At 40.0% G+C, this 27,684-nt stretch overlaps 1 protein-coding gene across 3 annotated transcripts; it reads left to right on the forward strand.

The window, feature by feature from the left end:
- On the forward strand, positions 1 to 27,272 carry LOC130924231 (V-type proton ATPase 116 kDa subunit a 3-like). 3 transcript variants are annotated; one of them, XM_057850654.1, is made up of 22 exons: positions 1 to 419; positions 2,878 to 3,064; positions 7,699 to 7,821; positions 8,145 to 8,223; positions 9,798 to 9,946; positions 10,047 to 10,142; positions 10,936 to 10,997; positions 17,944 to 18,070; positions 18,138 to 18,220; positions 18,298 to 18,391; positions 18,557 to 18,769; positions 18,844 to 18,994; positions 19,084 to 19,223; positions 20,734 to 20,891; positions 20,964 to 21,054; positions 21,127 to 21,245; positions 21,317 to 21,530; positions 23,977 to 24,087; positions 24,164 to 24,250; positions 25,930 to 26,050; positions 26,182 to 26,353; positions 26,518 to 27,272. In XM_057850654.1, the coding sequence occupies exons 3-22, from the start codon at positions 7,705 to 7,707 to the stop codon at positions 26,609 to 26,611; spliced, it is 2,478 nt and encodes an 825-aa protein (XP_057706637.1). In that variant the 5' UTR covers positions 1 to 419; positions 2,878 to 3,064; positions 7,699 to 7,704; the 3' UTR covers positions 26,612 to 27,272. The 3 variants fall into 3 exon arrangements, with proteins under 3 accessions (XP_057706637.1, XP_057706636.1, XP_057706635.1); XM_057850653.1 differs by having other exon boundaries at positions 2,878 to 2,956; XM_057850652.1 differs by lacking the exon at positions 2,878 to 3,064 and having other exon boundaries at positions 5 to 419.
- Positions 27,273 to 27,684: the final 412 nt, after the last annotated feature.

The raw sequence follows: 27,684 nt of genomic DNA on the forward strand, positions 1-27,684 counted from the left end.
GTTTCTGGTGCGCACCGGATAATTTCAATGATTTAATTTCTGTCGAAATCCCATTAGGGGCTTCGTGTCTCCCAGTCAAAATGAATTGGACGTCTAGCGCCGTCAAAGACAGCCAATAAGTGCTCTATGAGACAAGGCGTTGAGCATTCGGTGGATGAAACTGGAACTAGTCGGCACATTTTCTCCATGACGGCAAGTGGTGGCGCCCTTTGCCGGAGAAGCCGTGTCGTGGCGGCTCGCTCGGCGTCACGTGAGACCGCAGTAACGTGACTTTCCCAAACGGGAAGTGGGAGTCAAAATCACACTAGTTCACATCCCACACGACGTCAACTTCGACCCGATCCACAGTCGCCGGTGAGGACGCTGACACCTATGACAAAAATTATTAGAGGCCGCTGGAATTGAGAGACAAGAAACGGGTAAGCTGTTTTTAACAGTTTATGAATAATAAACAGGAAGCACTCTGCTTCGTCTACGAATACATGTGGCAATGAAGGAGCGTCAACAGTCATTCACTTTAACACAAGAGTGATTAAATGCAAGCATTTCTTTCAAATAACGCGTTAAAGTTTTGTTGATTGTTTTATAAGATAGCATGTCACTTTTAATTGGTACAGCGTGACGGAAAACAATTGACCCATTTGAGTTATGAGTCATGTCGGGGGACTCCAGACTTCAGTTTCGTTTCTAAATCAAATTAATTTTGTTCATATTGGTCCCGTTAAAGGTTACTTTAAAATTCTTTTGTACACATGAAGAAAAAAGCAACTAAACAAAGCATATTAGAAAATCACTGCGGTCCTGTTTTGATCTTGAACAAAGCAGTCGCAAATGCAGTGGTATAAAAAAGTTGGGGCACCCGTGTTAATTTTCAAAAACTTACTTTATAAATAATTGTTTGTACAGGTCAGCAATTTTAGTTACATATGGCGGAAAACACAGACAAGGCAGAAAAAGCAGTTTCTGCACTTGCACCCCTCTTTAAAATTAACTGCTGTATTTTAAGCCAAAAGAACTGTTGTGTTTGATAGAACAACATGTCTATATGCTGCCATAGCAGATTCATGGCGAAATAAGCCCCCAAACTATTTTTAATTTTTCAGTTTTACCCCAAAAACCCCCGTTAACAGACGTCGCGCAACCGCTTTTGTTTCAACCCATAAAAAGAAGGTAAGTAATCGTAATTATTATTCAAAGTGTCATTTTTAGCTTAGAATCATTCATTGATGTCTTATATTTAGTTAAAAAAGCGATTTTAAAAATGATTCACTCACATATTTTAAACTTTTAAATAAATTACGTCACAATGAAAAAAATAGTGTCTGTAAAAAAGTCACGGATATCTACCTCATTACTATAGCTTAATTGTATTTTTTTCAGTACTATCGCATTTTCCCCAAATATTAGATGATAAATTAAATAATTGATCCAAACAAAGAAAAATTGAGAAAAAAAAACATTTAAAAGGGTAAATAATATGAAAATGAAAATCTCAACCACTCCTTGATGTCAGCGATTTTTGCATCGCGACCCTTGTTATATTACCATGTTTCACCCATAAAATCCCCCAAAAATCCCGCTGTGGCCATTCACAGCTGTGTCTTGACACTCCGTGATACATGCTACATGGAGTTTTTTGGATCGAAAAGTGGTAAGTACGGGATAATATCTCGTCAAAATCATGGCGTCTTTAATTATGCTCTCGCATGCTCTCACCTGCTGTAAGGGTTTTGCTGTTTAAAAAAAAAAAATTTTTTTTTTTTTTTAAATGCCCTCTTGTTCAAATTTTTTCTTCCCCCAGAAAATTGAGATTTTAAGCTTTACAATGATGTATCACACATGCATATAGGACAATTTTGAAATTTGGCCAAATTGGGAGTCTCAGAGCGGATTTTGAAATTTGGCCAAATCGGGGGTCTCAGAGCGGAACTTCAAGTCACCTGAGTGTTTTCCGCCATATATAAAATAGGAGAAACACAGTAATATTTGAGAAGTGATTTTTTTTTCTCCTTTGAAATAGGTGTTACAAAAACAAGCCTGACTCATAAATCTGGGCACCCGAGGAGAAAAATTACATCAATATGTAGTATCTAACCTTTTACAAAAAGAACCGCCTCTGGCTGCTTTCAGTGAGTGTCTGGATTCTGCCGTTGTTACAAAACATCTCCAATTTAGTCAGGTTTGATGGTTTCCGAGCATGGATGCCAACTTTAAATCACGCCACAGTAGGGCTGCAGCTATCGATTATTTTAGAAGTCGATTAATCGATGAACTATTTAGTTCAAATAATCGAATATTCAGATAAGGAACATAAAAAATTCAAATACCTGAGCTGAGCCTCAAACGGTATTAAAAATAAATAAATGAACATCAAAGTATAACACAACAACAATTGGCTAACTTGCATAGCAAAAGTCCACTAGCTTAAATACTATAAAGTACAAACTTTTTTTTTTTTTTAACAATTCTCTAAACAAATGGCTTAAACACATATTCCCACACACAAAAAACAGGTAAAAATACCTATAAACTAAATTACGAATGCATTTAAAAAAAAAAAAAAAAACATCAGCTCGAACCAAAACTTAGCTTATGTTGGTCTTAAAAGGAAGAAATGAGTTATGTCATATTCACTGTTGCCACTAGAAGGTAGTGTATCCACCCAAATGAATAAAACTAAATGCAAACACTTTCAAAACAAACCCTTACAACGCTACTTTAATTAAATGAATACTTGAGGCAGCAAAATTTAATTGGAATCTTTTTTCTGATCGAATTACTCGAGTTAATCGATTAATCGTTGCGGCACTACAGCACAGGTTTTCAATAATATTCTGGTCTGTGAAAAGAAATGTTGTTCTTTTTCCTATGCTTAAGAATGCCTTTGCAGATTTTGAGCAGTGTTTAGGGTACTTGACTTGAAGTATCCAGCCCCACCGCAACTTCAGCTTTGTCAGTGAGTCTTCATTCATGAACATTTTCTGAAGAATCTGCTAATACTGGAATCTTGCGAGCTTCAACTGTAACAAGATGGCCAGTGAAGGATGATTGAACCCCACCAAATGTAATTGTGGCGGGCACGTGTCTGTCTTGGAATGCTTTGTTCTTCATGATCCATCCGATCCGATCAAGATTTTAGGACAGCTCGTCAAGCTTTTTACACAAGAGTGGAATCTTTTGATTGTTGGACTAACAGGAACTGAGTGCTTCCCCAATAATTATCTTAGTTCTGCTCACAGAGATGTTTTTCATTCGCAAATGATGGTTTAATAAACATGTCAAAAGATTACTTCCACTATCTACTCAAGAAGACATGAATCAACAGACTGGCAAAAGTAGAAGTGATAATGTATTTAACACATTTACAGCCAACCTATGTACTGTATATGGACAGTATTCAGTATTCATTGTAGTTTTTTATGTATAGTGATCCACGCTTCAAACTTCACGCCCTCAGTCTATTGCAGATTTTTTTTTCATTTAAAAAAAATAACAGTATTTAAAATGTTAAGATAAATGCATGTATACGCGTACAAATTATTGTTTTCTTTTATATATATTTCATTTACACTGCTGGCCAAAAGTATTGGCACCCCTGTAATTCTGTCAGATAATGCTCAATTTCTCCCAGAAAATGATTGCAATTACAAATGCTTTGGTAGTAATATCTTCATTTATTTTGCTTGCAATGAAAAAACACAAAAGACAATGACTTAAAAAAATCATTATTATATTTCACAAAACTCCAAAAATGGCCCGGACAAAAGTATTGGCACCCTCAGCCTAATACTTGGAAGCACAACCTATATACGAAATAACTGCGAACAACCACTTTGCGGTATCCATCAATGAGTTTGTTCCAATGCTCTGCTGGAATTTTAGACCATTCTTCTTTGGGCAACTGCTCCAGGTCTCTGAGATTTGAAGGGTGCCTTCTCCAAACTGCCTTTTTCAGATCTACCCACAGGTGTTCTATGGGATTCAGGTCTGGACTCATTGCTGGTCACTTTAGAAGTCTCCAGTGCTTTCTCTCAAACCACTTTCTAGTGCTTTTTGAAGTGTGTTTTGGGTCATTGTCCTGTTGGAAGACCCATGACCTACATTATGCTGCAAAATTTGTTGGTAGGCTTTAGACTTCATAAAGCCATGCACACCATCAAGCAGTCCAGTGACAGAGGAAGCAAAGCACCCCCAAAACATTAGGGAACCTCCGCCATGTTGGACCGTGGGGACAGTGTTCTTTTGTTTTAAGGCCTCATTTTTTTCCTGTAAACTCTATGTTGACGCCTTTTCCCAAAAAGCTCTACTTTTGTCTCATCTGACCTAAGAACATTCATCCAAAACGTTTTTGGCTTTCTCAGGTAAGTTTTGGCAAACTCCAGCCTGTCTTTTTTTGTTTTTGGGTCAGAAGTGGGGACTTCCTGGGTATCCCACATATAGCCCCTTTTCATTCAGACGCCGACGGATAGTATGGTTTGACACTGTTGTACTCTGGGATTACACGATAGCTTGAACTTGTTTGGATGTAAGTCGAGGTTCTTTATCCACCATCCGCACAAATCTTTTTTTGAAGTATCTCATAAATTTTTCTTTTCCCTACACATCTAGGGAGGTTGGCCACGGTGCCATGGGCTTTACACTTATTGATGACACTGCGCATGGTAGACACAGGAACATTCAGTTCTTTGGAGATGGACTTGGAGCCTTGAGATTGCCTATGCTTCCTCACAATTTTGCTTCACAAGTCCTCGGACAGTTCTTTGGTCTTCTTTCTTTTCTCCATACTTAATGTGGTACACACAAGGACTCAGGACTGAGGTTGAGTCAACTTTAATCCATTTTAACTGGCTGCAAGTGTGATTTAGTTATTGCCACCACCTGTTATGTGCTACAGGAAAGTAACAGGTGCTGCTTACATAAATTAGAGAAACATCACATAATTTTTCAAAGGGTGCCAATACTTTAGTCCGGCCCATTCTTGGAGTTTTAAAATGATGTTTTACTTTTTTCCCCATTCTTTTTTTTTTTTCATTGCAAGCAGAATAAATGAAGATATGTCTTATATGTATCTCTTTCCAATGCTGTTAGATCTGAATAAATACATTGAACACACATTACATTAATATATATTAGCTTCGCCTCTACTTCCCAGATTTTCGCAGCGGGTTTGGGGGTCAGTGGTTCTCTATTAACCGTGAAAAAGCAAGAGATCACTGTATGTGTATGTATACACATATACACTCACCAGCCTCTTTATTAGGTACACCTGTCCAACTGCTCGTTAACATTTAATTTCTAATAAGCCAATCACATGGCGGCAACTCAGTCCATTTAGGCATGTAGACATGGTTTAAGACAATCCCCTGCAATTCAAACCGAGCATCAGTATCGGGAAGAAAGGTGATTTGAGTGACTTTGAACGTGGCATGGTTGTTGGTGCCAGAAGGGATGGTTTGAGTATTTTAGAAACTGCTGATCTACTGGGATTTTCACGCACAACCATCTCTACGGTTTACAGAGAATGGTCCGAAAAAAAAAAATATCCAGTGAGCGGCAGTTCTGTGGGCGGAAATGCCTTGTTGATGCTAGAGGTCAGAGGAGAATGGCCAGACTGGTTCAAGCTGATAGAAAGGCAACAGTGACTCAAATAACCACCCGTTACAACCAAGGTAAGCAGAAGAGCATCTCTGAACGCACAGTACGTCGAACTTTGAGGCAGATGGGCTATAGCAGCAGAAGACCACGCCGGGTGCCACTCCTTTCAGCTAAGAACAGGAAACTGAGGCTACAATTTGCACAAGCTCATCAAAATTGGACAATAGAAGATTGGAAAAACGTTGCCTGGTCTGATGAGTCTCGATTTCTGCTGCGACATTCGGATGGTACGGTCAGAATTTGGCGTCAACAACATGAAAGCATGGATCTGTCCTGCGTTGTATCAACGGTTCAGGCTGGTGGTGGTGGTGTAATGGTTTGGGGAATATTTTTTTGGCACTCTTTGGGCCCCTTGGTACCAATTGAGCATCGTTGGAACGCCACAGCCTACCTGGGTATTGTTGCTGACCATGTCTATCCCTTTATGACCACAATGTACCCAACTTCTGACGGCTACTTTCAGCAGGATAATGCGCCATGTCATAAAGTTGGAATCATCTCAGACTGCTTTCTTGAACATGACAATGAGTTCACTGTACTCAAATGGCCTCCACAGTCACCAGATCTCAATCCAAAAGACCATCTTTGGGATGTGGTGGAACGGGAGAGTCGCATCATGGATGTGCAGCCGACAAATCTGCACCAACTGTGTGATGGCATCATGTCAATATGGACCAAACTCTCTGCGGAATGCTTCCAGCACCTTGTTGAATCTATGCCACGAAGAATTGAGGCAGTTCTGAAGGCAAAAGGGGGTCCAACCCGTTACTAGCATGGTGTACTTAATAAAGTGGCCGGTGAGTGCGTGTGTGTGTGTGTGTATATATATATTTACTGTATTCGATTAAAACATTAACCATGATAGACGTCTAACCAATTTTGACTGGACGGGCTGGTCAGTCAAAATTAATTTTAAGTCTGTTGTTGTCAGTGGCATTCAAAGACTTGAGTATAGTTACTAATAGAGGTGGTCAAAATTTCCGATTCCTAGATTATTCGCGATTCGGCCATGGAAAATTCGAGAACGATTCACAAACATCCAAATTCCGATTATTGAAATATGTCAAGTAAAGCGGAAGTACAATACACTCAGCGCTCGCGGTCTTCGGGACCCAATGAGGAACGAAGCGAGAGTAGCTAAACATCATGCGTCTCATTACCCGGCCCCTCGGGTAATGCCAATGCTCATCTCACGGCTCTAGCTCAACTCATGCCACGAGATAAAAAACAAAACAAAAAAAAACACAACAACATATCTGACTGCTGCCGAAAAGCTGCTACAAAGTACATCCACATAATGTTACGGTAGATATCATTTATATAGGACTAGATGCAATATAGATTCGGTAGCGTTAGCAGCTAATCTACAAAAAGCTAGATGCGGTCGTTAGTAAACGGCCGCCATCTTAAAGCAGTACACTTCCCTGCAAGGCTGTTGTAGCGAACCTTCCAAGCAAACCTAATTAACATTTTATCTAAAATACTCCTAAATAGGTTAAATATTGACTTGAATCTATCTTTAAAATAGTTTTAAAACTTTCACATGCCGAAAGTAGACAAAAGGGAAATTATGGAATAACGGGAGCAATTTTAACAACTTTAACGGTTGATTCACAACATCAAATTAATTGAATGTAGTTTAAAGCTGCTGATACAGGATGGGGACTGGAGTTTTTTATTTACTGTTATTTTTGTATATTTGTTTACTGCTATATGTTAACTTGTTACTGAAATAGTAGTTTGGTTTAGCCTGAGAGTATTTTTGAACAATTTTGGAACTAATGTATAAAACATTTAAAAAAAAAAAAAAAAAAAAAAAAGGAGGGGGGTGCATCAATAATCGTTTTATAATCGAATCGGAGCCTCTGAATCGTAATCGTTATCAAACCGTTAGGTGCCCAAAGATTCCCAGCTCTAGTTACTTCTTCCCACCACTGCTTAAAATAAAATACCTTTATTAATGTCTCAAATCAGTTTCTCGAAGTTTCCGTGAAGTGCCCACATTTTGTGATTATGTGACTGTGTATTTTTGGTGTCACGCAGGCAGCCATGGGCGCCATGTTCCGCAGCGAGGAGGTGTGTCTGGTACAGCTCTTCCTACAATCCGGCTCTGCATACAACTGTGTCAGCGAGTTGGGGGAGCTGGGCCTGGTGGAGTTCAGAGATGTGAGCCTCACTCTGTGCATGGCCTTTGGAAAGACCAAAGTTCTGCAGCTGGCCTCGTGAACTGTCAGACACTGTACAGATTTAATTCAATTTTCTTTCCACGAGTCACAGTTCTCCCCTCTGCTCATTTCAGTCTGCAACAACACAAACATTCCAAGTGTGGCCGTGACAAGTCATGATACAGAACTGAATTTATTTGCTATACAGCATAATGTGTAAATTCCCACATGCTGGCTTTTAGTCATAGGCATTCTTTTACTCTTCTCTTGTGATCAGATGAGTAATGTAACCATTTCTTCCTGTTTCTTCTTATTCCATTTCAGCTAAATCCCAATGTGAACGCCTTTCAGAGGAAATTTGTTGGTGAAGTGAGACGATGCGAGGAGCTTGAGAAGACATTTTGTAAGTATTTACTGGTTCTGTTCTCTCTTTTGGCACCCGCTATGATGAGTAATGGATATCAGAATAGGATAACATAACAATTCAAATATTAGAAATTAGATTATCAATGAATTTCAGTTCTTTGAATAGTATTTAAGCCAGGGGTGTTCAAACAACGCCCGCTGCCCAGTTTTTATTTGCCCGCAGCAAATTATGAAAATATCATTGTAAATGGCCCACACAAGGAGCTTGAGTTTAGAGTACGTCTATTGCACTTTTTAGCTTCAACACTAGATGGAGCTAGTCACTTAAACAGAATGATCGCTGACACCCCAGTCAAAATGGACTGGACGCCTATCCCCGTCAATGGCAGCCAAAGAGTTAAAGGGAACCACGGACTTAAAGACGTGTAGGCTCTAATAAGTCGCATTTGTTCTCTTTTACCAGAACATCTTATTAGAAACACATAAAATATTGCCATTGATTTAAAAATCTATAATATTTAGCACATGTTTTGACCTACGGAGGGCGCCATGTTTTATGGACGCTTGGGGTGATGACGTAGATTTTCATTGTCACTCGACGAATACTACCGGGTTACTGCAATTCCTTCTACGCGGCGAGACGTGCAACACATGCGCTCATCGATTAAAAGCAGCGAGTGCTTTTATTACCTTTTCATTGCCTCAAAATACTTTTTGCATACGTTTCCCTGTCATTCTTTTGAGCATTGTGTTTTCTTGTGGTAGCTTTAAAGCAGATTGTTGATCTGTTGACCACATTAGTCACGTATCATATTTAAACCACCCTTATTTGATACGTTTAGATATTTTCTTAAGGCGTCTTTAGTATGTTCTGTCTGTATGAATCAAAACAAAACAAGCTGAAAGCGCACGGTAGTACTTTGGGTTTCAAATTCGGCTCTTGTAGGACGTTTCGCCGGCGAAGCACATTTTGGAAGAACAGTCCCCCCCCACTCTCGTCTCATCCAGTCTTTCCTGTTCATTTTGCTTTTGGTGCTTGTTTTGTGAAAGACCGACAGTGCTGTCATGCTCATTAATGTTTCTCTCAGGTTCAAATTGAAAGGGTTGAACAGATGACATGTTTATGTCGCTAGAGTCATACTCTGCAAGCCCGGCAGAGTAACCATGTGACGTCAACTACAATGGCGACCTACAAGTTAAACTAATTTTACAAATAGTATCACGAAAACATCAAAAGGGGTTTAAATACAGTTCAAATACTTGTTCTCCCCCTGTATCAAACTATTTTAACTCATAATAGCGCTCATCTTTTAAGAACTACAAGTCTTTCTATCTGTGGATCCCTTAAAGAAGATGAGAATAAATACTTTTTATTTTTTCTGATGCCAATCCTCTGAAAAGGAGGCGATCGGACCCAATTTCTGATCACGTGATCAGCTCGGGGACATCCCAAGTTTAACATTATTATCAATGAGCCAAGAAATTTGCAATTTGCATACTTAAAACATTTGCGCAACCATATTTTACATGACGGTCGTCTATGCTAGGTGTGTTCTTTCCCTTCAAATGATTCAGGTTTAGCTAAAGTAGCCTGTTAATTTTGCCCTCCAGCATTCCTAGAGCAGCAGATCAATCGATCCCTGTCCCCTCCTTTAAACGGCCCTCTTCCTCCTCCGTGTCCAACACCTTTGGCTCCTCAGCCCCGCGAGCTCATCACCATTGAGGAGGAAAGCGAGAGGCTGGCAAGAGAGCTCCGAGAGGTGTGCGCTAAACGTCTCACCTCACAAACTCTTTGGTGTCAAAAAGGAGAAAAATCAGAGTCTTTAGTTCTTTCTTATTCTTGTGTGTGCTTCTAACTAGGTGTCCAGGAATAGAGACAGTCTTCGTGCTCAGCTGACCCAGCTGTGCCAGTACAGAGGAGTGCTGACAAGAACACACTCTCTGACTGCCTCGCAGGTGATGACAACTTTACCTTTTGCATCTCTCGTCATTAGGGCTGCAGCTATCGATCGTTTAAGTAATCGATTAATCTATTGATTTGTTAGTTTGAATAATTTAGTAATCAGACTGCAGTTAATGCTTTGCAGAATAAATTTTAGGAGACGTAAAACAAATAAACAAGTGTTTATGCATGCAATTACATTTACATTGGCTGGCTAAGATTGTGCTTTCAAAAAAGCATTGAATGCAAATACAAAAGAGCAATAAATATGTTTTAAAGTAAATTGGATTACCTGAGCCTAACCTCAAACAGTATAAAAAAATAAATAAATAAGGATCTAAATACAACAAAAGAACAATTGGCTAAATTGCTTAGCAAAAATCCGCAAGCTTAAATGCTATAAAATGCTAATGTTTTTTTACGATGCTATTAACAAATCGTTCAAACACATATTCCTACAAAAAACTACTAAATATACTTCTAAACCAAATAACAAATGCATAAACAAACATTGGCTCACACAACCTTATTTTGGTCTTGACAGGGAGCAGCTGGATTCAGCCATGAGTTATGGCATATTCACTGTTGCCACTAGAAGGCAGTGTATCCACCCAAATCAATAAAAGTAAATGCAACAATTTCAAAACAAACCATTACAGCGTCACTCTAATTAAACAAATCCTTGAATCAGCAAAATTAGCTTTTTTTTCCTAATCGAATTACTCGACTAAATCGATTAATCGTTGCAGCACTACTCATCATTAAGCTACACTGGGTAATTTACATTTCTTTTTGGATTCCTCCCAGGCACCCCCACCTATCCTGGAAAGCCAAGGTCTGTTTGACAACCACCGCGATGTCCGTCTGAGGTAAACTTTCATGTCCTAATTTTGTAAAGTACACATTTTCAAATATTTTTTGCTCAACACCAGAATTGATCCAGTGATGTGATTAGTGAAAAGTAAAACTTGTCATGTATTATCATTTCTCTAATTGAGATATGCATGGAAACTAGTGATAGCACAACAGAGGTCAAAGTGTTGGAAATATTTATATACAGTGGAACTGCATGATATAAGCACAGTCTGTTCCACGACTAAGCCAGTAACTTGAATGTGCTCGTATCATGAATGTATTTTCTCAATGATACAGTGCCTTGCAAAAGTATTCGGCCCCCTTGAACCTTGCAACCTTTCGCCACATTTCAGGCTTCAAACATAAAAATATAAAATTTAAATTTTTTGTCAAGAATCAACAACAAGTGGGGACACAATCGTGAAGTGGAACAAAATTTATTGGATAATTTAAACTTTTTTAACAAATAAAAAACTGAAAAGTGGGGCGTGCAATATTATTCGGCCCCCTTGCGTTAATACTTTGTAGTGCCACCTTTTGCTCCAATTACAGCTGCAAGTCGCTTGGGGTATGTTTCTATCTGTTTTGCACATCGAGAGACTGACATTCTTGCCCATTCTTCCTTGCAAAACAGCTCGAGCTCAGTGAGGTTGGATGGAGAGTGTTTGTGAACAGCAGTCTTCAGCTCTTTCCACAGATTCTCGATTGGATTCAGGTCTGGACTTTGACTTGGCCATTCTAACACCTGGATACGTTTATTTTTTAACCATTCCATTGTAGATTTGGTTTTATGTTATGGATCATTGTCCTGTTGGAAGATAAATCTCCGTCCCAGTCTCAGGTCTTGTGCAGATACCAACAGGTTTTCTTCCAGAATGTTCCTGTATTTGGCTGCATCCATCTTCCTGTCAATTTTAACCATCTTCCCTGTCCCTGCTGAAGAAAAGCAGGCCCAAACCATGATGCTGCCACCACCATGTTTGACAGTGGGGATGGTGTGTTCAGGGTGATGAGCTGTGTTGCTTTTACGCCAAACATATCGTTTTGCATTGTGGCCAAAAAGTTCAATTTTGGTTTCATCTGACCAGAGTACCTTCTTCCACATGTTTGGTGTGTCTCCCAGGTGGCTTGTGGCAAACTTTAAACGAGACTTTTTATGGATATCTTTGAGAAATGGCTTTCTTCTTGCCACTCTTCCATAAAGGCCAGATTTGTGCAGTGTACGACTGATTGTTGTCCTATGGTCAGACTCTCCCACCTCAGCTGTAGATCTCTGCAGTTCATCCAGAGTGATCATGGGCCTCTTGGCTGCATCTCTGATCAGTTTTCTCCTTGTTTGAGAAGAAAGTTTGGATGGACGGCCGGGTCTTGGTAGATTTGCAGTGGTCTGATGCTCCTTCCATTTCAATATGATGGCTTGCACAGTGCTCTTTGAGATGTTTAAAGCTTGGGAAATCTTTTTGTATCCAAATCCGGCTTTAAACTTCTCCACAACAGTATCTCGGACCTGCCTGGTGTGTTCCTTGGTTTTCATAATGCTCTCTGCACTTTAAACAGAACCCTGAGACTATCACAGAGCAGGTGCATTTATACGGAGACCTGATTACACACAGGTGGATTCTATTTATCATCATCGGTCATTTAGGACAACATTGGATCATTCAGAGATCCCCACTGAACTTCTGGAGTGAGTTTGCTGCACTGAAAGTAAAGGGGCCGAATAATATTGCACGCCCCACTTTTCAGTTTTTTATTTGTTAAAAAAGTTTAAATTATCCAATAAATGTTGTTCCACTTCACGATTGTGTCCCACTTGTTGTTGATTCTTGACAAAAAAATTAAATTTCATATCTTTATGTTTGAAGCCTGAAATGTGGCGAAAGGTTGCAAGATTCAAGGGGGCCGAATACTTTTGCAAGGCACTGTAGATAATTAAATTTAGATTAATGTGTGCACGCTTCTCTTGACCACACGTTACCCGTAAATGATGATTCAAGGCACCATTTTAAGGCTAAATAATCTGTAACGTAATTGAAAGTGTAAAACCAATGTTATTTATATACAAGTATTCACCGTGAGGGCTGAAGTCAATAGAGAACAGGCAGCCATACCTACACTGTAAAATTAAAGGAAGTGATAGTATAACATTAACCAAACAATTTTTTAGTGTAAGTAAACTGGGGGACATGGTTAATCTTCACTTGTAAGCACAAAAATTATTCGGATGCACTTCAATACAAAATTCTATTACTGGAAACTACGAGGATGAGCGGCAGGCGGTCTGATGGGGAATTCTGTTGATACGAGATGCTCGTATCTGTCACATAGCGAGACGCCGAGATACTTAGTCAAAGCGTTAAGAGAGTGCTCGCATGCCACCTGGCGGGATGCTGAGGCACTCGAACACGCCAAGCGAGAGAGAAGCTTTACTTGAAGTCGTTCGTATCGTAAAAATGTTCTCACGTATCGTGAAAAACTCCTAAGGTGAGATGCTTGTATCATGAGTGTCCACTGTATACTTACTCAAATATATACATACTATAATTTTTGGACTATAAGGCACACCTGACTACAAGCCACCACCCACCAAATTTGACATAAAAAAACAGCATTTGTTCATAGACAAGCCGCACCGGACTCTAAGCCGCAGCTTTCATCACTGTATTATAGGATATTTACACCAAAAGATAGTAACCGGTAACACTTTATTTGACAACGGCATCATAATATGTCATAAGACCAAATTAATCACCTTGAAACTTTCAACCAATTTGCTGCAAAGTGTCATTGCTTCAAGGAGCTTCATTTGGCCTCCCTGCTCCCTTGGTGGAGACCAGGGCCGGAGTGGAACTCATTTTCGGCCCTGGAATTTCATGCCTCAGACCGGCCCACTCATTTAAAATTATGTCATTATGCATAGACGTGTTAAGTTCAGTGTTCTCTAAAGCCGTGTACTGTAATTCTGTGTATTCCAATTCAGTGCAGGTAATGGTTGTTTAACAAGGTGGCTTTATTTTAACAAGTGCAACACAACATATTTTGAACAAATTTAAAAATGGATTTAAAAAAAAACTATATTAAATGATACATTTGGAAAATAAATTAGGCCTGTCAAACGATTAAAATTTTTGATCGAGTTAATTACAGCTTGAAAATTAATCGTAATTAATCGCAATTCAAACCATCTATAAAATATGCCATAGTTTTCTGTAAATTATTGTTGGTATGGAAAGATAAGACACAAGATGGATATATACATTCAACATAAGGTACATAAGGACTGTATTTGTTTATTATAACAATAAATCAACAAGATGGCATTAACATTATTAACATTCTGTTAAAGCGATCCATGGATAGAAAGACTTGTAGTTCTTAAAAGATAAATGTTAGTACAAGTTATAGAAATTTTATATTAAAACCCCTCTTAATGTTTTCGTTTTATTAAAATTTGTAAAATTTTCAATCAAAAAATAAACTAGTAGCCAGCCATTGTTGATGTCAATAATTACTTACACAATGCTCATGGGTGCTGAAGCCTATAAAATCAGTCGCACCCAAGCGCCAGCGGAGGGCGGCAAAACTCCATAAAACACAATTAACAAGTGGGCATGTCATTGTACTGTCATTTAAATCTGTCTGAGCAGGGCATGTGCGTTAATTGCGTCAAATATTTTAACGTGATTCATTAAAAAAATTAATTACCGCCCGTTAACGCATTAATTTTGACAGCCCTAAAATAAATGAATAAATAAGACCTTTTCTGCAACATCAAATATTAACAAAATGAGTGTTTACAGATAAAACAAACATAGCAACATAACAATATGAAAAATAAATAATACGTATTGCACATTGTAACAACTTCTAATGATACTATTATCCATTTTCCATTTCCACTTTAAAAACGCCACGTAATTGAATATATTCATTCTAATGTTCACTCGCTGAACGACATGGCAATCCTACCTTCCAGCTCTGCACCTGTGGTGTGTTCATTATGGCTAATGCTTGCTGCTACATATCCCTTGTGAGGTGCTACAAGAAGCCAAAGTTTCCACAATTACATATTGTCGTATCACACGGTGCAAGTTGCATTTTTTTCGCCATCCGGCCTTACCACTTTCGTTGTAATCCTCTGTAGTTTGAGGCCGCAAGGTCGTTGCATGAAAAAAATTAGCTATTTTCGCGCATTTTGCCGATTCTTTCACGAGTGCTTTTCTCTTTTTAATTCTTAATTTTCAGCGCCACCCTTGCTCTTTTTATCCATCCGAGCACCGAGATAGCAGCTAATTTGGCTCAATACAGACTACAATTAGGGGGCGGAGCTGCATGCTGTATTTTTCGTCTGCACACGTGAGGATGAGTCTGGGGAAAAAATAAGTTTTTTTTTTTTTTTTTTTAAGACTGCCCACAGGGACAGCGGTAACAGAATGTAAGTTATACTCAGTGACACTGTCATAAATAAATACCAAACAAAAAATCATAACAGTGTAATTTTTTTTTTTTTTTTTTTTAAATAAAACCCGGACCGGCCCATCTGGCCAGCCGGCCCTTCTGGAATCGTCCAGAAGCTCCCGATTAGTCACTCCGGGCCTGGTGGAGACGGTCAACCTGTGCTGCCACCTGCTGTAATCACTGTTGTCGTCCAACATGCCTCAAAGCATGCATTGTAGCGCTACAAATGTAAATAACAATCAAAATTCGTGTTCTCTGCTAATTATTTCTTCATTTACTGTTCCAGTTGTTTCATTAATCGCTAGTTTTGGTATTTGGTAACACTTCATTTGACAGTGGCGCCATCAGACTTTCATAAGACCATCTTAGCTATGACATGACACTGACATGAGCATTAATGAATATTTTTGATAGATGTCATTTTGTGTCATCCGGCAAATTATCTCACTTTTTAATGCATGTAAAAGATCCGAGCTGGACATAGATGAAGTTAATGACATAATTTGCCTGATGACACAAAGGCTAGGTTCATACTGCAGATCTTAATGCACAAATCTGATTTTTTTGTTTTTTTGGCATGCCCGTTCAGACTGCCTTTGTCCATTGAGCCCGTTCAAGTATTACGCATGCGCACTAATTCGCAGTCCGACGCGCTGAGCAAGAAGACCCGCATGCGCAGAAGCATCAAAACAAATGACATCCGTCATTCCAGGGATATCATATTTTGATTTCCAAAAAGAGAAGACAAATAACAGACAAAAAAATAATCCCCGTTTAGCCTTATATTTAAAGTTTATACGGATCGCTAGCATGCACGCACTGTCCGTTCATGACACACACACACATAGTTTGCTCCGACTCTCAGCCGTGTAAGCAATCTTGAAATATTGCACTTATAGAGTAGAGAGAAAATAGAGCATTCTCAGGCTTATCCTCAACCCATTTTTATTTTTTATTACTATTGCCAAGCCTGACCTTTCCCCAAAATCCGTGTTAAAGGCAAGCTAGTAGTTAACGCACAGCTGCACCGCTACTGGAGCGCCCTGTCTCTCTCGCTTTTAATGACGTAATTGCTGCATGAATTCCGATTTGGGAGACGTGACAGTTCAGACCGCCGCGACATTCTGGCAAAATGTGGCCCAGATCGGATTTTTGACCACATACGTAAGGCTAGGTTCATACTACAGGTCTTAATGCACAAATTCGATTTTTTGCCATATCTGTTTTTTGGCGTGCCCGTTCAGACTGCCTTTTTCCATTGAGACCATTCAAGTATCACGCATGCGCACTAATTCGCAGTCCGAGATGCGCTACGCAAAGAGACCCACATGCGCAGAAGCATCAAAACAAATTACACATGCTAGCTGTAGCTATGTCATCGTGATCATATTTTGATTTCCAAAAGAGGCCACAAATAACAGACATTTATAATCCCCGTTTAGTCTTATATTCAAAGTTTATATGGACTGATAGAACGCATACACGCACACACATGAGCCTTGACGTGTGTGCGTGAAATGACGCGGGTGCGTCATTTTGCTCCGACTCGGCCATGTGTGCAATAATGAAATATTGGTCATTCGGCGCACAGAATGAAAATCGAAAATTGTAAGGCTTATTCTTTTCTTCATTTTATCTTTTTTATGACTGTGGTCAAGCCCGCTTCGTGCTTCAAAGCAGAGTTCAAGCTAGGCGCTAATGCCTACATGGCTGCCGTCCTCCGTGCCTCTTGCTCTTTGCTGACGTAATTGCTGCATGAATTCCGATTTGGGTCTTGACAGTTCAGACTCCCAGTCACGTTCTGAAAAAATGTGGCCCAGATCGGATTTGAACCACATACGAAAGTGACTCAGATCGGATTTGAAATGATCCACATCTATGCTTTCAGACCGTCAAGTTAATGCCTGACTCGAGTCGGGAAAAACACGAAAAAATAGGATTCGTGCATTAAGACCTGTAGTATGAACCTAGCCTAAGTCACCCAGATCGGATTTGAAATGGTCCATTTCTATGCGACATTCAGACCGTCAAGTTAATGCCTCACTCGAGTCGGAAAAAATCGGATTCGTGCAGTAAAACCTGCGGTATGAACATAGCCTTAATGACATCCGTCATAAGCATTCATTAAAGCCCATGACAGCGTCATGTCATAATTTTGACAGTCTTATGGCAGTCTTTTGACGTCACTGTCAAATAAAGTGTTCCCTATTAACCCAAACAAATCAACAAATATGCCGCACTGGACTATAAGCCGCAGAATTCGAAATCAGGGGGGAAAAGTAGCGGTTTATACTCCGAAATTTTGGTAATGTACTTCCTGGATTTGCTGGACTAACTCGCATTTTCTTTCTAATAGTTTCGGCAATCCTGCAACTTATATTCAAAATGTATGTTTTTTTCCCCCCTCGTCATTGTGCATTTTTAAGACCGGTGTGACTTATCCTCTGGTGTGATTTATAGTCTGAAAATTATGGAAAATAAACTAAAGGTTCTTGCATTCAGTTTTGTGGCAGGAGTGGTCCACCCTTGGAGGGTTCCTTCATTTGAGCGCCTGCTCTGGCGAGCGTGCCGCGGTTATATAATTGTGGATTTTAGAGAAATGGAGGACCGTCTCGAGCACCCGGACACGGTAAAAACTGTGATCAAAGGAATTGGAGTCATGTGAAACCGATTTAGTGAATTGCTTTTATCTGCAGGGAGAAATGGTACAGTGGACGGTTTTCCTTATTTCGTATTGGGGCGATCAGATAGGACAGAAAGTGAAGAAGATTTGTGACTGGTGGGTAAACTTTTATTTTTACTTTTTGGCTCAGACTGCGCAGAGCACATTAACATTTTGGTTTCTCTATGCGGAAGCTTTCGCACACAGACGTTTGTCTATCCTGAGAACACGGCTGAAAGAGAGGAGATTCTTCAAGGACTTCAAGGCAGAATTGAAGATATCAAATCTGTACGTGTCAGGTCTTTTTAGTGACTGTCCCCTTGTCCGAAGCAAACACTGTTGAATTCTTTGTTTAAATCGAGATGGGTTGGTCCTGATCAAGATGCTGCACAAAACAAAATAAACATTTGTTGTTTTTGTGTATTTCAACTTGAGGTGTTTTTCTTTCCTAAGGTGTTGTCTCAGACCGAGGCCTTCCTGCAGCAGCTGCTCGTGCGGGCGGTGGCCGTGCTGCCCCAGTGGAAGGTGCGCGTCCAGAAATGCAAGGCGGTCCAAATGGTCCTTAACCTCTGCAGCCCCTCCGTCACTGACAAGTGCCTGATCGCTGAGGCGTGGTGCCCTGTCGCCAAGCTTCCCGAGCTGCAGAGCGCTCTGAGAGAAGGAGGGGTGAGAGACCCGTTCAAACCGCTGGCTCATGAATAGCTGAGCACTGAGCTTTTCTAAATCTCTTTGGTCCTCAGAGAAAGAGTGGCAGTGGAGTTGACTCTTTCTACAACCGCTTGCCATCATCTACCTCACCGCCTACCCTGTTCCCGCTCAACTCTTTCACCGCCGGTTTCCAGAACATTGTGGATGCCTACGGAGTGGCCAGTTACCGGGAAGTCAATCCGGGTATATGGCCGTGAACCATCACAAATGTTGCCCATTCATTGATTTGCCCATTCTCTCTCTCTTATTTCATCTTCCTTATTTCCCCATAGCCGTATACACCATAATTACATTCCCCTTCCTGTTTGCTGTCATGTTTGGGGATGTGGGTCATGGTATCCTGATGGCCCTGGCTGGCCTTTGGATGGTTCTTGAGGAGAAGGACCCCAAACTGAGAAGCAACAATAATGAGGTAAAGTTTTAGAGAGTTACAAAGTTGATATTTTAAACCAAAGTTTAAGTTATGAAATACTTATAAGTATACAACACAGGTCGTAAGAAGTGCAAAAAGCAATTTGATAAATTAGCCTCATCACATTTGGGCAAGGACAAACACTTGGTCAGGACATTCATTAAACTGGATTAACTTTTAAATGTACAATTACAAAAAGACAACACTCACAAGTAGTTAGGGCTGATTTATGCTTCTGCCTTGCGATGACTGTGGACCTCCGCGGTTATCGCAGACCCGATTTACAACCCTAGCTCCCTGAAAACATAACGAAATTAAATTGTATGTATGTGTGTGGAAGAAGACTGGCATGTGTGGGTATATGTGTGGTTCTGAAAGGAAAGAAAATTACTTCATTTTAGTGCCGATGAAATAAACAATTAAAACTGACTGTAAAGCAGTCAATAACACACATACATGACTCGCACAGTATAATGAACACAGAGGTGGGGGGAGCACGAGTGCGCGCGCACAACCTGGACGCACGCTGCGTGCACGTGCAGTATCTTGGCCATAAAAGTGGCGAAAACTAAGCACTTTACTCTCACATGGATGTACAACATCATCTTAGGATGCTAAACTAACATATTCCCTCTTAACACAAATATGCAACGTGATGTAAACACGATGCAGCGAGGATGAGCGGGAGACGCAGCGAGGACGACCATGAGCAACCAGCTGAGGTAACAGTAAAAACACGAAACGGTCGAGCTGATAACGGCTCTAACTTATCATAAGAACTTTTTGACATGAAGAGGAAATGGTTACATTCGCACTTTGCTCGAAATGCGCACCTTACGCATATTCTCGGTCCCAGAATACGCAGCGCGTGTGACATAGGACAATAACAGGAAGTAACTGACTGGTTGCCATGGGAACGAACGCATACACAGGAACCCCTTTTAACAGGAGTATTAAAATTGCTAATAAAATTGTTTAGGATTATTTTAGATGCATATACGTATGTTAAATTTTTCTTATAGAATATTCGACGAGGAATACGATAGACCCATTAATAGACTTTTTGGGAAAAATCATCATTTAAGTAGTCTCCTGAATAATGACATGGCCTGTGGAAAAAAATGCAAAATCACTCAGTCTTTGAGTTATCATGTAGTCTTGCTTGCTGAATCGAATGTGCGTAAGAAGCGTAAGTTAGGTGATGTAAATCGTGCTGGATGGAATCGATGAGGGAATCGTTAGATTAGCTGCCAAAAGATTCCATGGAATTGAAACACATAGAACCGGTTCTCTATAGGAACCGGTTCTCGATTCCCATCCGTAGCCGGTGCCGACCAAAAAGGACGTAATGTCCGGGTTGTAAAATCGTGCCAGCAGGCCTCCCTGCACAGAGAGCACCAGTGGGCAACACGGGTGAAGTAATTCCCGCGACATCTTTACATGCATGAAGACGGGAATTTACCGGGATATGTTTATGAAAGCGCCCAAACTTGATCTTTTTGTGTTTCAGATCTGGAAGATGATGTTCGGTGGTCGGTATCTGATTCTTTTGATGGGCCTGTTCTCCATCTACACAGGAGCAATCTACAATGAGTGCTTCAGCCGGGGCCTCAACACTTTCAGCTCAGGGTGGCATGTCGGCCCAATGTTTGAAAAAAACATTTGGAAGTGAGGCCCTTTTTATTCTAGTTTAGAAGGTTTTTTTCCCGCATCATTAATATTTGACGCATTCTTCTGCAGCTCGTCGGTCCTGGCAGGGAACAAGTTTTTGTCTATGGATCCGGTCGTGCCTGGTGTCTTCACGACTCCTTACCCGTTTGGCATTGACCCGGTAATTTGTCTTTGCTTTCGGCTGTTTTTTTCATCCATTTGACAGTCTTTTCTTTAATTTACTATCGGTCAGATTTGGGGTTTGGCCAATAACAAACTCACCTTTCTCAACTCGTACAAGATGAAGATGTCTGTTATCATCGGCATCATCCACATGACTTTTGGAGTCTGTTTGTCATTTTTCAACTATGTGTAAGTCATTATCTAGTTACCTTCTATGATGTTCTGGCCTGAATGCGTTTTAAATCACGTATTCCCTCCAGGCACTTTGGCAAATTGAGCAGCGTGTTCCTTGTACTGATCCCAGAGCTGTTCTTCATGTTGTGTCTGTTCGGATACCTGGTGTTTATGGTGGTCTTCAAGTGGATCGCCTACACTCCCGCAGAGTCCAAAATCGCTCCCAGTATACTCATTCATTTTATAGACATGTTCCTCTTCGCGGAAAATGCAGACAATCCACCTCTATATACAGGACAGGTATGTGCGCAACTTACCGGTAACCTACTTTATTTCCTCATTTCAATTTGAAGCTTGTATTGTACAATGGTATGAAAAAGTATCTGAACCTTTTGGAATTTCTCACATTTCTGCATAATATCACCATCAGATGTGATCTGATCTTTGTCAAAATCACACAGATGAAAAAACAGTCTGCTTCAACTAAAACCACCCAAACATTCATAGGTTTTCATATTTTCAATGAGGATAGCATGCAAACAATGACAGAAGGGAGACAAACAAGTAAGTGCATCATCACATTTAATATCTTGTGCCCCCCCCCCCCTTTTTGGCAGCTATAACTTCAACCAGATGCTTCCTGTCGCTGCAGATCAGTCTGGCACATCGATCAGGACTAATCTTAAGCCCATTCGTCTCTACAAAACTGCTGTAGTTCAGTCAGATTCCTGGGATGTCTTGCATGAATCGCTCTTTTTAGGTCATGCCACAGCATCTCAATGGGGTTCAAGTCTGGCCACTCCAGAACGTGCATTTTGTTTTCTGAAACCATTCTGAAGTTGTTTTACTTCTGTGTTTTGGACCATTGTCTTGTTGCAGCATCCATCCTCTTTTTAGCTTCAACTGTCTGACAGACGGCCTCAGGTTTTCCTGCAAAACTTCCCGATAAACCTTTCAATTCATTCTTCCATCAATGATTGCAAATTGTCCAGGCCCTGATGTAGCAAAACAGCCCCAAATCATGATGCTCCCTCCACCATGCTTCACGGTGGGGATGAGGTGTTGATGTTGGTGTGCTGATTAATTCTTCCTCCACACATGACGTGGTGCGTTACTCCCAAAAAATTCAACTTTGGTTTTATGAATCCACAAAATATTTTGCCAAAACTTGTGTGGAGTGTCCAAATGCTTTTTCGCAAACATTAAACGGGCAACAATGTTTTTTAGACAGCAGTTGCTGCCTCTCTAGAGTCCTCCCATGAACACCATTCTTGGCCATTGTTTTACATATAGTTGACTTGATAGATATTGTACTGTGCCAGTGATTTCTGTAAGTTTTTAGCAGACACTCTAGGGTTCTTTTTTACCTCTCTGAGTATTCTGCGCTGAACTCTTGGTGTCATCTTTGGTTGACAGCCACTCTTGGAGAGAGAAGCACAGTGCCAAAACTCTCTCCATTTGTAGACTTCTCTGACTGTCGATTGATGAACATCCAGACTTTTAGATGGTTTTGTATCCTTTCCCAGCTTTATACAAATCAACAATCCTTGATCCATGGTCTTCAGACAGCTCTTTTGACCGAGCCATTATGCCCATAAACAGACAATACTTTTTAGCCCTATATCACAACCTTGTTGTGATATAGGGCTATACAAATAAAATTGAATTGTTTGGTAAAAATTGGTTTCAATCTCTCTTTGTCTCCTTCGGCACTGTTTTTACATCTGTGTGATTTTGACAAAGATCACATCACATTAGATGTTGATTTTATGCTGAAATGTGAGAAATTCCAAAAGTTTCAGATACTTTTTCATACCACTGTACCTCTTTAAAGCTTGCCTTAAGGGATGTCTCAATCATATATTTTTGCTTGTGATTCCAATTCACCTGCTTTTGAGAATCTGCCCATGAGTCCTGAACCGAAACCTTGGATACCCAGTCTTTTTATTTACCGGTTTCCGATCCTCTGAATTTGACGTAATCGGGCCGGATTACAGAGTTGTAGGCTGAGAGTTCATTTTTTATACATCCTATTCCCAGTTCCAACCTCAAATGATGAATTTGTGTCCTTATTTACTAACCACAAAAATGGCTTCTACCAGTTTAATTCGGACACAATAGAAATCCTCAAATTTCGGTCAACCCTACCGTGAGGTCCCTAGTTAAGATACATATTCTAGGGATGTCTCGACCTGATCACGTGATCGGAAATGGGGCCGATCACGCCATTTTTCAGAGGATCTGAGTCTAGTGATCAGGTATTCTGCTTCATGCTCGTACTCACTCTCCCTCCTACTGCTTTTCTTGGTCAGCAGTGCACTGGAGTTTGCTAGTAAACAATGATTTACAGGTTTGTACCTTTGATCTTCCCAGAGAAGCTTGGCAGCACTACGATCAAAGGCCCACATGTGTCAATCATCGTTTAGCTTGTTACACCCAACGGTTGTGTGCTGTGGCAACTCATTGTGTAAGTGAGAGGCTGTTCTCGGTAGCGTGAGCAGATTTGAGTGGACTCACTCAATGAAACATTTAATAAAGACATTTTTCTACGATATTCTTGCTTAAAAATAATTCACATTATGAAGGCAGCTCAGTGAGACAGTAACATGTTTAAAACTTTTCAGTATCGGATCAGAGCTTGCTATCAGAGATTCTCATAATCAGGTGACTTGGGTGCAAAATTATGCAATCGGGACATTATAGTAAAAAACTAATATATACGGAAATCCTTGTTGATTTTTTGCAGGGTATTGTACAGAAAGTACTGGTTGTGCTGGCGCTATGCTCCGTTCCCGTCCTCCTGCTTGGGAAACCACTGTTCGAATACATCACACACAAGGGGAGAAGTCGCGAGCTGGTAAGTGCATCTACCTGCACCTTGAATCTTTCTACCCTGGGTCCATTTTAGTGAAAGATTTGCAATTTTGCTGCAGCATCTACAAGAAGAAAGACGCCCGCTGGTGGCCGACGAAGGCTCCATTAACTCCCGGGAGGTGGACCGAGATTCCGCTGAGCCGGAGGTTGATGTCTTAGCTGAATTTAGTTTTAAAATGTGTGGAATTGAACCTTTTTTTTGGGGGGGGGGGTCATTCACTGCTATTTACAGTGATAGACTGCCAATCCCTTTGGAAGGGGAGAACTGGCAGTGATTTTCTCTGTTCAAATGGATTGAATGGAAAGTTATTTCGATAGTTGATTAATCGTTAGACAATATTTTCCAAATGCTATTTTTTTGAGGCCGCTGACCAGCAAATATTTTATTTTTAGATTCTTCATTTTATTTACGTTTTCAATTTAAAACAAAAACCTAAAAGGAAATTTTTTTTTTTTTTTTCAAAGTTTAAAAAAAATACTTTCTTAAATGTATTGAAAATTTATTATCACTAGAAACATGAAATGATTTACTTTTGCCGGCCACTCAAAATGTTTTGTGACAGATCTCATTCCCAGGCCTTAAATATGATGCCAGTGCCTTGCGTTATCAAATACACTTTTTCAGAATAATAAATTTTTATTGTACGACTTTACTGCATTATAGCTTTGGTCACGAACAGTAATAATTGTTGTTTCAAACAATAACAAAAAAAACAAACACAAGAGTGCCACAGTACACTACATGCTAAAAGCTGTGTGTGCATGCCCTCTACTGGCTAATTCGTACCCTGAAGGCAACATGGGCACCAATAAGTTCCCAATTCATCAGCCCTGATTCAAAAAAATAGATTGAGGCTCCGGGGATCGATAGTCACCAAGTTTCAAGTTCACGAATGACAGAGGAGTAGGATTACAAAGTTGTATTTAGCGCTGCAATGATTAATCGATGTAACTCGAGTAATATGACTAGAAAAAAGCTTTGAATCAAATTTTGCTGCTTTGAGGATTCGTTTAATTAGTCATGTTGCAATGGTTTGTTTTGAAAGTGTTTGCATTTAGTTTAAATGATTTGGGTGGATACACTGCTCCCTTATGGCAAGTCAATTGCATTTAGTTTAATTGATTCGGGTGGATACATTGCCCCCTAATGGCAACAGTCGATATGACATAACTCATTTAACATGGCTGAAACCAGTTGCTCCCTGTTAAGACCAACATAAGGTAAGTTTTTGTGTGAGCTAATATGTTGTTTTTCTGCATTCGTAAATTAGTTTGTAGGTAGCCTATATTTCAATGTTTTTGTGGGAATATGTGTTTGAACAATTTGTTAAGAGCATTGTAAAAAAAAAAAAAGAAAAAAAGCATTTTATAGCATTTAAGATTGCGGATTTTTGCTTTGCAAGTTCACCAATTGTTCTTTTGTTGTACTTTGATCCTCATTCTTATATCGTTTGAGGCTCAGGTATTTAAATTTATTTTTAAACGTATTTATTGCTCTTGTCAAATGAAAGTGCAATTCTGCATAGTTTGAAGAAACAGCCAGCTCAGGAAAAGTATTTTGGATTTACATTTAATGCTCTTTTGAAAGTGCAATCTCAGCAAGCCTTTGTCTTGGATCTTCTAAAAATTTATTCTGAAACGCATTACGTCATCCTAATCCGATTGCTCGATTAATCGAAGTAACTAGTTGATAGATTAATCGATTACTTAAATAATCGATGGCTTGAGCTTTAGTTGTATTCCACTAGAAGAACAAGCACTTGAGTGCTAAAAAAGACGAGCAATGGATGAAAGTTAAGCAAAATTTTCTTTCTCGTATTTGTAGGAGTTTGATGCTGCCGACGTGTTCATGCATCAGGCCATTCACACTATTGAGTACTGCCTGGGCTGCATCTCAAACACCGCCTCCTACCTTCGACTTTGGGCTCTAAGTCTGGCGCACGCACGTTAGTAACGCAGTCACTTCCTCCTAAAGACTCATTCATTCCATTCTATTGTCACTTTGTCAGGAAGTTATTCAGCCACACGGGGCATGGAATTTCCAAGCGCCCATGTGACTGAGGTTGTTTTTCCACAGAGTTGTCAGAGGTGTTGTGGGTCATGGTGATGCGCGTGGCCCTAAGGTGGCAGGGCTACGTGGGCTCCGCAGTTCTCTTTGTGGTCTTTAGCTTCTTCGCTGTGTTGACCATCTCCATCCTGCTGGTTATGGAGGGACTCTCAGCTTTCTTGCACGCACTCCGTCTACACTGGTAAATCATTTTTTTAAATGCCTTTTTTTTTCTATTTTGAGTCTGAATCATTCAGTCTGGGTTTGCCATGTGTCGAGTTTGTTGTCTAAAGAGCTTGAGACGATCCAATAGAAATGGCTTTTATTTTACAAATTATGCGAACATTGAATGTTTTTTTTTTCCAGGGTGGAGTTCCAGAACAAATTCTACAGTGGTTCAGGCTACAAGCTGCACCCTTTCTCTTTCACGTCTCTCATCAATGCATCAGCAGCCATATGATCGTCAAACAGGCCAAAGAATTCACTGAATTTGCAAAATCATTCATTTATTTACCTCATGGAGTTCTTGGATCGTAGCAGAGAAACACAACTGTGTTCTGCGGACTGAGGCTATGTAACGGTTTAATTGCACAATGAACACGATGGCGTGGACTGTTATGGCATCGTTAGAATGATATCCCCCCAAAAATAGTTACGGTCTATAAAAAAACGTGCTACTCCTATTTGCAAATTTTATTCACTCAAGAGTTATATGAATGAATTCTAATAACTAATTTCTATAAAGTAAATATTGATACTTTTCACTGTGACATTAAGATCATCTTAACATTTGAAAGGGAAATTTATGAGGGGTGTATGTTGAACTTCATTTAGACAGGGTTGTTGATTTGACCAAATGTTGCTGGCAATTATGTTTTTTTTTTACAGGGCCATGTCACTGAAACACATGCAAATGTCAAAACAATTTAATCTTAAAACATTACTGTTTTATCTTGTGCCTTATTGAGATAACATGTCAAGCATTAGTTTTTTTGGGACCACATTACCATGCTGATGCAGTATTTTGAACCACTTTTGGAAATGTTTTGATCCCCCCCCCCCCCCCCCCCCTTTATGCACTGTCAAGAGTGATCAAATTTTGACTGAAATTAAATATAATTTTCCTGTGTTCTTGTTTCACGTGAGTAGTTATTCAGTACAATAAGTTTAAAAACTAAAAGACTTACCGGAATTTGATTAAAACAGCATTTGTTCATAGATAAACCACACTGCACTATAAGCCACAGCTGTCCTCCCTGTATTATGGGATATTACACCAAAAGATATTAACCAGTAACACACTATTTGACAGTGGCATCATAAGACTGTCATTAGACCAAATGTACCACCATAAAGCTTCAAACCAATTGGCTGCAAAGCTTCATTACTTCAAGAGCCTTCATTTGGCCATCCCTTGGGGGAGACAGTCGTCTTCTGCTGCCAACTGCTGTCAACACTTGTCGTCCAACATGCCTCCAAGCATGCATTGCAGCGCTACAGATGTAAATAATCAAAATTCATGTTCTTTGCTAA

The sequence above is a fragment of the Corythoichthys intestinalis genome, chromosome 11 (assembly GCF_030265065.1).
Source record: "Corythoichthys intestinalis isolate RoL2023-P3 chromosome 11, ASM3026506v1, whole genome shotgun sequence".
NCBI classification, from domain to species: Eukaryota; Metazoa; Chordata; class Actinopteri; order Syngnathiformes; family Syngnathidae; genus Corythoichthys; species Corythoichthys intestinalis.

Bases quoted from the DNA above. Each gene is read 5' to 3' on its own strand.
- LOC130924231 (XM_057850654.1), top strand. From the start codon at position 7,705: ATGGGCGCCATGTTCCGCAGCGAGGAGGTGTGTCTGGTACAGCTCTTC. The intron at 18,770-18,843 runs GTGAGAGACCCG...TTTGGTCCTCAG, and splicing joins GCGCTCTGAGAGAAGGAGGG to AGAAAGAGTGGCAGTGGAGT. The intron at 24,251-25,929 runs GTTGATGTCTTA...TCGTATTTGTAG, and splicing joins GAGATTCCGCTGAGCCGGAG to GAGTTTGATGCTGCCGACGT.